Raw genomic sequence first — 12,069 nt, forward strand, 5'->3', positions numbered from 1 at the left:
ATTAAACCATTACCTTCTGCCTTAGAATCTATCATGAGTACCGGTTCTAAGGCAGAAGAGCAGGAAGGGCTAGGCAATTGAGATTAAGTGACTTGCCCAGCGTCACAGAACTAGGAAGCATCTGAGACCAGATTTCAACCCAGGACCTCCTGTCTCCTGGCCTGGTGCTCTATGCACCAAGCCATTTAACTGCCCCTACAAATTATTTTATATAATAGAAAAGTAGTCTTCTGACTGTGTTGTATTTGTGAGATCCCATGAGGGCAGGGATTCTCTTATCTAAATTTTGTATCTCCCTCAGAACTAAGCATAGTGAGTGCTTTACATATAATAGGTGTTAAATGTGTTTTTAGTGTTCTCTACTGTATTGTCCCTTTTTTAAAAAGTTTCTTTCTCCAGACTCTTGAGTTCCCACATCAGAAAGGTTGTTCCTTCTCTTGTCACCTCAAAACCTAGTGGGGCTTAAAGAGAACTTGTTGAATGAGTAAATGAAGTCATGTTTAACTCATAGTGGCAAGGTAGAAAATGAGAGAATTCCTTTCCTGTTTCACTTTTGGCTTTGTATTCCCCGTGTCTGGCACTTAGTAGGTGATTTGAAATGCTTGCTGATTGACTGAATGAATGATTAACTCCTGTCACAGAAAGACACTCAGCCAGAAGTTCATTTAAACAGCTTTATTCACTTCAGCCAGGCTGATAATCACAGATTGGATCATGTTGATATGAAGAGGGTCGGCAGATGCCAAGCCCCCAGTGTTATAACCTGTGGTCACACCCTTCTGTATTGATGCAAAAGACTTGTGAGGGATCTCTACCCAGGGAACTTTTGCCCTCCCCCTTCTCACTGTGCTCCCTCTTCAGTCAGGCAGTGGCCAGGGCAGCAGAACCCTCTGTGTGAGTGTGTGTGTGCGTGTGTGTGTTGTATGTTGTGTATGTTTATATGTATGGGGGTGAAGGGTTTGGCCCTTTAGAAATATTTACAAATTCTTGTGGGGCAGGAGGGTAAAAAGGATAAGACAATGCAAATGTGGTTATGAGAAAGGGATGGGGCCTTGGGCAGAGTTGTTACTGAGCCCCAGAAGATCCCCTCAGAGAAATGGACTCAGCTGCACTGGATCAGAACAGGCCCTGGAGTTTGTGAGGTTGACAGGAAGAGGTAGGGGGGGCCTTCTGGGAGAAACCTCAGGCTAAAGTGAAGTGAGGTTGGGAAGGTGGGGCCCCTGCTGGTGCAAAATTTTGCATGGAGGGGAGAGGAAGGTGGCAAAGGGAGGAGGGTCTAGAAATGAGCCCTGGAAAATAAGAGAGCTCCTGGGTTTGATTCTAGGTTCTTCCAAGAACAGGAAAAGGAACAATAGTTATTTGGAAGGCTTGGAATGAAAGGAGCCACAGAAATACAAACTATAAAGATTTGAAGATTGTTTGCAGTCCCTCCCCATCCACCTCAGCCATCCAGGTAGCAGGGATCTTCCTTGCTGTTGCCAGCCTCACAGAGGGATCTGAAATTTAATAGGGGCCAGGAGTTCCCAATTTAGGGTCCCTTCAAACCTGTTCTAGCCTCTTTGAAGTGGGATGCTTCTCATGGCAACCTTTCCTCTCTTGCTGCCCCATCTCTCCTGACTTACACACACACACACATACACACACACACACACACACACACACACACACACACACACACACATATCAAGGGAAAGAACATTCATCTGGGCAATTTGCTATTTACAATATACAAGTGTGGGTAGTGGGACTAGCTGCTTGTTTAGCATGGCCAGATCCTGGCACAGCAATGAAAGTGGATAGTGAAGGAAGTAGGGTGTGCCCAGGGGGCAATGATCAAAGCAAGAGTGAGCTAGATCTTTGGGCCTGGGCCTGGGCCCAACAAGAAAAGCAAAACACAGGACTCCACCAAAGCTGGCAATGAAATGAGGCACTACATGGACTGCTAGGTATGGAGAGATTAGACCTTGTGGCATAGGAACAACACCCCCACCCTGCCCCAATTTCTGATGGCCACAGCTTCAGAATATCTATCAAAATGCCTTTTTCTTGACAGTCTCCAAAGTCCCAATCCCACACCACCACTCTCCACTCCTAGAAGAACCTCTGAAAAAGCAATGGCCATAGGAGAATAGGGGTTAGAGCAGGAAGGGACCTTAGAGATCATCTAGTCCAACTGCCTCATTTTATAGAGGAGGAAACTGGCTTAAGGAAGGGGACAGGGGCTCACATGCTGAGCATGGGGAGAGCAGCAAGGGCCGCTGGTGGGGGACACACAAGGGCCCAGCTGGGCCAACATCAATCAGTGGCATCTGGATCCAGGGCACTCCTCTGGCCCAGGCCCTGCTCCTCATGCACTCTGTACAATGGAGAAAGGAGAAGAGGGGAGAAAGAAAGGCAGAGGGACTGGGGAAGGAGTGACCCTCCCACTCTCTGAGCCACCAGGGTGGGGTGGGTGGGTAAGGGGAATGAAGAAATGTCAGTCTACAGAGCACAGGCAGCGTCTACTGACCGCTTCTTCAGCTCCTTGCCTGGCTTAGGGGGTGGTGGGGGTGGGGCTGGAGCTGCAGGCTGCCCCCCCAACAGTGGGGTATCCTGCAAGTGGAGAGAGGGGCCATGACCATGGTGATGAAGGACGGAGTTCTCTCCAGGGTCCACTCGAAGATAGGCTTTGACCTTGTGGTGTCGGGCCTTGCCATCACTGAAATCAATCACTCGGCACTCATAGGTCCCTTCATCTGTGGGCTTCACCCGAGAAAGGCGGAGCTTGTGAGAGATATTGCTGCCAACCACCTTGACCACCTAAAGGAAGAGGAGAAAAGGGGGTTAGGAGACATGGTGACAGCCTAAAGAAGGCCTGGATAAGGGTTAGAGCCAATGCATCAGCTATCAGCCCAATGAGACCCAATTCCATGAAAGGAAACATTTCTTCCTTATCTTCCCTTCTCAATGTAGGTTCCCACAAAATCCATGCACACACCCCAAAATCAAAGCTTGAGACTGAAATGGAGTTAAAATCCAGCAAGATTTGCCTCTTTCTCTCCTCAGAGCTCTCATTGTCTATGCCGCTCATATGATACTGAACATATACTGCTTGAAATGAAAAACACAAAACAGAGACTATCAGAGCCGTAAAAATCCTTAGAACACTGGCGAAGCTGAGAGAGTCCTAGGAATATAGACTTTCTGAGCTGAAAAGGTCCTAAGTACATGAGAGAACAAAGTTGGGATGATCTTTTGAACATAGACCTGGGATTCTGGATCTGGTGGGATCTTTTATTTCACACAGAACGCAGAATATAAGATTTGGGAAGGCCTTTAGAACTCAAAATACAAAATGACACCCTGGTAAAGGAATTTAGGGATCAGCCAGTCCCCTTTATTTTATAAAGAAAACAGAGCCCCAGAGAGGGGAATGGGAATTGCTTAATGTCACAATAAGTGGGTGGAGGAACAGAGGATAAGTCCCAGACCAGCATTCTTTCTATTTCATCATACTGTGAAGAAGTGCTACCCAAATATTTGTTGACTGATTGATGATAACAAACATTTGATGACTATGAAGTGCCCTCAGGCTGAAACTTCCCCCTAGGAGCCTCTGGGGTTGAGACTAGGCCAAAATCTTTCCACTGTCAGTAAGATCAAGCAGAGCTATTTTCCTGGTAGGAAGCACTAGCCTCTGGGAGCTGTCCATCGTCCTGATATCTAGCTGGTGTCCGGGGAGCTATCCACAAGCCTGGGAGCTGTCCAAGTCCTGAGACCTAGCCAGTGTCCTAGGAGCTGTCCGTAGTACTTGAAGCCACTCTCATTTGAAACTTATAAAGGAGGGCAGTGTACCACATAAGAAAAGTACCCTGGTACACTACCTTATGGAATCAAATTGTATATAAACTCTTAGTTCAAGATCAAACCTTTTTAAACACATGGTTTTTTTTTAACTTGCCTGACCTCGCACCACGTTTTCCTGTTTGCTCCTTGGATCCCTTCATTTCCATGCTCCTGACCTATTCCTCCAGACCCATCTCCTCCCTTTGCCTCTTATATTCTTGGAATATCATACAACCTGCTATATAATTGAACACTTCGCCCCTGAAAAATCTTCCTATTATTTCTGGTCCCTTGTGAATTGAAATGTTACCACTGTGAACTGTCCTGTTTGTTCAGATCAGGTCAGCCTGCTGCTACTGTAGCCTCATGCCATACTCTGCTGTGTTCCATGTAGTCCTGAATGACCATTTAAGCTGGCACTGTGAAGAGACTCAAAAGCAGGTCCAGGAAATGCTCACTTCCAGTCTAAGTGATAGCTCTCCTTGATCTCACTGGATTCCTTTTTCAGAATCCAAAAGCCTAAATTGCTATACAAATGCTAGGGATTGTTAGTATTAAATAATTGTTGAAAGGTCAGTAATTTGTAAACCTTCAATATTATATAAGTGGAAATTGTGTGTGTGTGTGTGTGTGTGTGTGTGTGTGTGTGTAAGAGAGAGAGAGAGAGAGAGAGAGAGAGAGAGAGAGAGAGAGAGAGAGAGAGAAAGGGAGGGGCTGCATGGTATACTGAAAAAAAGCATTGGCCTTGGACTTAGGAAACTTGGGTTTAAATCTCAGTCATGACAGTAGTCAATTGATCACGGACACTTTACCATTTTATGTCCATGTTCCCAACATACAGAGCAGCAGGGTGGCACAGTGGATAGAGAGCTGGGTCTAGAGTCAGGAAGGTTCATCTACCTGAGTTCAAATCTGGCCATAGATACTTACTAGCTGGGTGACCCTGGGCAAGTCATTTTACTCTATTTCCTCAGTTTCTTCATCTATAAAATGAACTGAGAAAGGAAATGGCAAATCACTCTAGCATTTTCTTTGCCAAGAAACTCCCTAATGGGGTCACAAAGAGTTGGATACGACTGAAAACAGAGTTGCTTTGGGAAGCATGCTTTGTATGCCTTGCAAAGCTAGACAAATGGGAAATATCTTATGTCACAGTGATGTCTTTCTATGGTCTGGAAACAATGGCTATAGAGTCATAAAGTCTACACTTGTGTTCTTCAACATCTAGCAGATTCCCCCAAGCTGGGAAAGCCTCCTGTTGGGCCTAATGTGGGGTCCAAGTCTGTTATCTGAAGGGCAACTGAGTTATGTGTAGAGAAGCTCATTAATAGAAGGCTCTCCTCTGGATAATGAATTTTTTGTGACTGAAGCAAATTATTACCCTCTAGTATATCTTAAGAATGATAAGAGTTTAAAGGTTTTCTACCCCAACCCTCTCATTTTACAGATGAAGAAAATGAAGCTCAGAATAGTTAAATGACTTGCCCAAAATCAAAACAATAGTAAGTGGCAGAACTGGGATTTTTGAAGCCAAATCTTCCAACTCTAGGTTTATTGCTTTTTCTTATGCATCATGCTAACTCATAAACCATAGAAGGGTTATGATCTCCATCAGTGGAGAGAGTGGCCACAATGATGAAATCATGGGGCTATGGAGTAAGATGACAATAAATACTTCTAATTAACTGGCTAAGTCATTGTTATTATAAATTTATATGTAAATTTATGATGCTCTTTCCTCACTTGTACCTCATGAAATCACTTCCTTCAGAGCCCAATTCATGTACCACCTTCTAAGAGAAAATCTTCCTTGAATCTCTTGGTTATCAGCACTCTCTTCCTCCTCAAATTATCTTTTATTTATTTATATATTTATATGTTTATCTTCCAGTGTAATGTAAGCTCCTTCAAGGCAGGGGCTGCTTTTAATTTTTGTCTTTGTATTTCCAGAGATTTGAATATAGTAGATGCTTTAAAATGGTTGCTGAATTGTATTGAATGAGGAAGGAGAAGGAAAAGAAAGAAAAGGAATCTTTCTGAGGTACAAAAATACTGAAAGAAGACCTAAGACCCTATTTCCCAAATATCAATTAGCATCTTATTTTTTGATCCACTATATCTTTAAACCCTTTCAGTCCTAACATACTAATTCCTCATCCTGGACATTCAGTTTGTAGAGATGGGATCAACTCAAGGTCGCCAAACTACTCTCCACATCTTCCAGGGCCTATAAGATTTCTCAGTAGAGCAACTCACCCTATCCTTTCTTCAGAGAAATGCTGGATAGGGACACTGGAGATAAAAGGAGCTAGCACTTCTCCAGGTTTTCCGCAAAGCTTGACTGGAAGGACACATGTGGATAAAAGACTATTCCACATCTTTATTTGCCCAAGAAATAACCCTACTCATCTTATTTCCTTATTTTGTAGGATTTAGAATGAGTTTTTAGAATTAATCTAGTCCATTCCTCTCTATAGAAGAGGAAGCAAGCCTCTTTCCCCACCATGAAACAATGTAGCTCATCCCACTTCTTTATTTCTACAAATGAAATGACACTGAGGCCATCCAATTTCTTTGTTTCTTTAACCTCAAACACCCTTTCCCAGTCACCTAGACTTTGCTATCAATCCCACCCCTCCCTGAGGAAGGAAGTGCAGAGATGGAATGCTGTATTCATCCTGAGGCCCTTCTCCTCTCCTCCCTGCTCCCTGGAACAGGCCAGATGCCTGACCCATTCATCCCTGGCTTCCCCCTTTCCTCATAGCTGAACGACCTAGTCCCCTCTAAGAAGCATCAGGCTAAGATCGATGCCACAGCTCGCCAGCTAATTAGCTTTCATACCAAATTGATTCCCTCCTGGTATTTATCACCCGATGAAATTTAAGACTCACTCACAGCCCCGAGTGGGTGCAGCTTTCAGGTTGGGTCAATAAATCCGATTTATGGCCCGCCCTGGGTCCCTGGCTCTGTGCCAGAAGGGAAGGGAAAGATGAGGACCCAGCAGGAAGCAGCTGCTACTGTTCACCCAGTAGTGGACCTAGCTAGCTGGGTTTTCCTATACTTTGGAAGGGGTCCTGTTCATAACCCTCATGAATATCACCATTTGGTGGCAGGGAATAAAGAGAAAAACTACTCTGTGTGTTTTAAGCTTTACAAAACACTTTCCTCACAAGAATCCAAGACATATAGGACCATAGGATTAAAAACTGGAAGGGACTTTTGAGATCATATACTATAATATCCTCATTTTATAAATGAGCAAACTGAGGCTTAGAAATGGGAAATGACTTGACCAGAGTTATACAGGAATGTAGCATAGAACTCCAGTCCTGATTTCAAATCCATGCCCTTTCCATTATGCCACTTTGCTTCATTTTTTTTCTCCATTTAATAGATGAAGAAACTGAGATTACCAAAGGGTAAGTGACCTTTCCACAGTGACACAGCTCGTAACTCCAAAACTCCTAACTTCAATGTCATTTCTACTATACTATGATGCCTCTCAAAAAGAGAAAAGGTACAGATAAGATGGCCATTGGTACCCATCTGGGTCTGCCCTTCTTGTCCAAAGTCTGTGCATTCCCATAGATCCATCTATGAAAGGTAGCGTATTATGTCAAAAGTGCTAGCTTGAAGTAGGATTTTTTTTTGTTCATTCATTTCAGTCTTTGTGACTCTATTTGCAGTTTTCTTGACAAAGATACTAGAATGGTTTGACATTTCCTTCTCTAGGACATTTTACAGATGAGGAAACTTGGAGACAAACAGGGTTAGGTGACTTGCCCAGGGTCATGCAACTGAGGCCAGATCTGAACTCAGGAAGATAAGGCTTCCTAACTCTAGGCCTGGCACCCTATCCTCTGCTCCATCTTACTGCCCCCAAAGTATTGAAGAACCTGGGTTCAAATCTTGTCTCTTTTTACTAACCATGGGCAAGTCACTTAATAGCGTACCTACTTCACATGGTTTCTGTGAGGCACAAATGTGATAATATGTATATTTGAAATATGCTTTGAAAAACATGAAGAGCTATATAAATTCCAGTTTGTCATCATCATCATCATTGTCACTTTAAAGGTTTGTTTCTGAATCTCTCCCCACTGATATTGCCCTATTCCAGGTCTGATTCCTTGGCAGATAATCTGATCATGTAGTCCCCTGCTGCTGCTTGTACTTACAGTAGAGGGGTGGGGAAAAATTTCCAAGTAACGTGTATTTTAATTTGAACTTTCTAGAGATATCACTCTAGCAAATATGTATTGTCTTCATGATGTGATAATCCAGTGAAATATGGAAATATGGAAAAAATTCTGGATTAAAAGACCCAAGTTCTTGTCCTGGTACTGCCACCAATTCTGTGACCTTGGATAGCTCGCTTCTCTCTGGGTCTCTGTTCTCTCTTCTATAAAGGGAGGAGTTTGGACAAAGTAGACTCTAAGATTTTTGTCATCTCTTAAGTATTACTGATAATAATATTCAACTATCATCAATAATAATAACAAAATAGTGATTTCCAATTCATAAAACGTTTTACATGTGTTAGGACATGAACCTTGAGTTGTTCTTTTTTTTCTTCCTTTCTTCCTTCTTTTTCTTTTCTTTCCTTTGTCTTTTTTGTTCCTCCTCCTTTCTTTCTTTCCTTCATTCTTCCTTTAAAAAATAAAACTCTTATCTTCCATTTTAGAATTAAAACTATGTATTGGTTCCAAGGCACAAGAGCAGTAAAGGCTAGGCAATGGGGGTTAAGTGACTTTCCCAAGGTCACACAGCAAAGAAGTAGCTGAGGCCATATTGGAACCCAGGACCTTCTGTCTCTGGGCTTGGCTCTCAATCCAATGAACTACCTTGCTGCTCCTTCCCTTCCTCCCTCTCTTCCTTCCTGAAACTAGATTTCTCTATCCTTCTTAGGCTAGAAGTATAGTGGTCACTCATGGATCCAATCCTACTACTGATCAGAACTAAAGTTTTGACCTGCTCCAGTTCAAACCTGGCCTTTTTTTTTTTACATCTCCAAAGGTAGCTCCACTCTCAGAATTCATTAGATTGGTGCCAGACTTGGTGCAGACACCCAAGCTGAAAGCAACTCACAACTTCCAAGCTCATGTGATCCACCAGCTTCAACCTCCCCAGAGGTAAAGATTTTGGTAATACACTACAGTTGTCCAGTTTTTTTTTTCTTTCCTTGGGCAGTGAGGATGACCTACAGATTTGTTGGTCCCTTCCAGCTCAGAAGTCTACAGTCTGATGACACCAGCACACAACTCAATTAAATTCAGCAAACATATATTAAGTGTTTTAACATGTGCTAGGTGCTATTCTAGGCCTGGAGGGGAAAAACAGTCCTTGCTCTCACATGTGAGAAAACTGAGAGAACTGAGGGAATTAGGAAAGCAAGTGGTTAATTGTGGGAATTGAGTGAACCATACTGACTCCATCTCATGACTCAATTCTGGAGCTAGCTCAGTTCCCTTTCTATTCAATTATAGGTCTAGTTCAAATTCTGTCTTGTGAGAAAATTTTATTCATTTGGGAGAATTGGGAGAAAACTATATTGTACTGTTTGAACCTAGCCCTGCATGGCTGGGAAACTAAATTACCTAGATTACCTATCCCTGCTGTTTAGAGACCCTTCCCCAAGGATGTAGGTAGGTTATATTGACCAGAAAAACAGACAGATCCTAAGGTTGATGATGTAAGGAGTTTTCTCATCATTGTACAACTCAAGCAGCCTCTATGTCTATCTGAAAAATGGCTGCACAATGATCAATCAGTTATTGTCCCCATATTCCTTTGATTCTTTACAGATATTTGGAGAGGAGCGGGACACCTCTTCTTCTGAATTCAAGGAATCGTACCTGCTCACTCTCCCCTTCCCAACTTGGAAAGTCCCTAATCATTCCTCCAATTAGAAATCAGAGTATTTAATGTATTGTTTTCCTTTTAATTAACTGGCCTTATTAGACCAATTGCTTTTAATGTATAAAAGTCTATCTCCTCCTGTTTCCAAGGTCCAGTCCAAAGATAAGGAAGGGGCTTGGTCCTAATTTATTAGGCAATTAGAATGCATTGCTTAATAAATTGATAAGCTCAGAAAATCAAACCATTGTTTCCTCAGTAATTTCATCTTTTGCTTGTCACACAAGGAGGATACATCCTACTGGAAGTAATCAACTTTTACCTACATAAAAATAATACCAGATAAACTGAGGAGAAAACTAACAAGTAGAGGGAGTCAGGAAAGGCTTCATGGAAGAAAGAGCACCTGAGCTGATTTTTTTTAAATCCTTACCTTCCGTCTTAGAGTCAATACTGTGCATTGGCTCCAAGGCAGAAGAGTGGTAAAAGCTAGGCAATGGGGGTTAAGTGATTTGCCCAGGATCACACAGCTTAGAAGTGTCTGAGGCCAGATTTGAATTTAGGACCTTCCATCTCTAGGCCTGGCTCTCAATCCACTGAGCTCCCCAACTACTCCCTCACCTGAGCTGATTCTTGAAAGACAAGGATTTTGAGAGGTGGAGATAGTGATAGATTTAGGGTATAAGTTCTAGCCAACAGAACAGAGCAAAGCTAATTAGTCTATATGGAGATCACATCCTATGGCCTTGCCCTCAAAAATCCTATATCCTATATCCTAACCCTTGAACTACTTGGACATGGAATCAGTGCAGGGCAGTAGACCAGCTTCTCATGATCTTAAATCCTCAACTTTGAACATTGGCTGACACCATTGTTCTTAGGCCATGTGTCTGGGTCTCTATGAACAGCTGAGCTTATGTATATTGGCAGTGGTCCCCAATGAGTATACCAGCCAGATTCTATTTACATGAACAAAAGAATTGAATTTACAGGGCAACAGGATGGATCTGCATTAGCCAGAGGTAAGAAATTCCCAGCCACTATGGGATTATAGAGTAGGGCAGGTCTTATTTTTATGGCAACCAAAGAGTTAAACTGGCTGAAGTGTGAGAGTGTTGGGGAGGTAAGTGGATGAGTATGGGCAAGAACTGGCTGGTATCCAAGGATATCTCCTTGGAGACATCACAGCCCCCAAGACAACTTTAGGATTCTTTTGGCTTTGAAGAGGATTGATTCAGGAGGTCTGTGAACTTGTTTTAGTTTTTTTAATGTTTTAACAACTAAATTTTGATATAATTAGTTTCCTCTGTAAACCTACATATTTTACTTTCTGGCATTTAAAAACATTATTTTAATAATAGGTCTGTAGACTTCATCAGACTGTTGAACCACTTTATGACACACAAAAAAATGTAAGGAATCTTGCTGCAAGTACAGACTGCAGCCCATTTATGTCTTAATCGATGGTTTTGTGAGGTACTGTGGTCAAAAGAATGGCCTAGTGGCCACACTTCTGGATTCTGAGCCTTTCCACACTTAGCAAGGCTGGTCCTTGGCTGACAAACATGGATCTTTTCAGGGTCTGTAGTCTAAGCCTTTTCAACTTGGTAGGACCGCAAAGAGCTGGCCATCTACCACCACAGCTTTAGAAAATCCATGGATTTGGGTTCATGCTATAATGAGGCATCAGACTGGGATGCTAGTGAAAAAATAATAATACATGCACATATTCCTATGGTGCTTTATTGTTTGCAAGTCACTGTCCTTACAAGCACCCTGTGAGGTGAAGAGTATGTTATCATCCTTGTTTTACATATGAGGAATAATCGTTTTCCCTTAGAAGCAAAGTGCTATCCCACCAGGAGACAGGGCTGGATAAGAAGACCTCTGGGTCAGCCCTCCATCTGAGGATCCCATGTTTCTCTTAGCTGGGCGGCACAGGGTGACGGGTTTCCTCTGAGGCACCAAGACCTAGAATAGGCTGGAGGCCTGGGTGATCAGATGAGCTAGTTTGGCTTCCTGACCCCTCCACTCCCTCTAAATGAGGGGCTGGAGCAGTCTTGCCAAGCTCTTGGGCCCAGTCTCTCATCCGAAGTCCCCGACCTTAGAGGAATCCAAGGAAATGCTTTTTCAGATGCACAGCGGGGAGTGAATTACCTCAACATCTGTTTCCCTCACGGATATTAATTATCCTTCATTTGTCAACCCTACGAGCCACTAATGGAGTAATAATGCTTTGAGCTCAGAGAGGACCTGCTTCTCGGGAGTGCCATGTGCTTCACACACCCTCCCGCCCTCCTCCCAATCTCCATTGTGGTGGGGGAAGAGAATACACACTTGCCCTCCCATTTCTTAGAGGGGGAAAGAAAGGTCATCAAATTCCTCTTG

General features: G+C 43.0%; 1 protein-coding gene across 1 annotated transcript in view; it reads right to left on the reverse strand.

Annotated features, from left to right (window-relative positions):
- Positions 1-2,481: 2,481 nt before the first annotated feature.
- VSTM2L (V-set and transmembrane domain containing 2 like) overlaps positions 2,482-12,069 on the reverse strand; it is an 84,149-nt gene continuing 74,561 nt past the window's right edge. Inside the window, exon 4 of the mRNA XM_044661563.1 lies at positions 2,482-2,799. Coding sequence (XP_044517498.1) covers positions 2,482-2,799 — 318 coding nt within the window. The remainder of the gene's footprint in view (positions 2,800-12,069) is intronic.

The sequence above is a fragment of the Gracilinanus agilis genome, chromosome 2, assembly GCF_016433145.1.
Source record: "Gracilinanus agilis isolate LMUSP501 chromosome 2, AgileGrace, whole genome shotgun sequence".
Lineage (NCBI taxonomy): Eukaryota > Metazoa > Chordata > Mammalia > Didelphimorphia > Didelphidae > Gracilinanus > Gracilinanus agilis.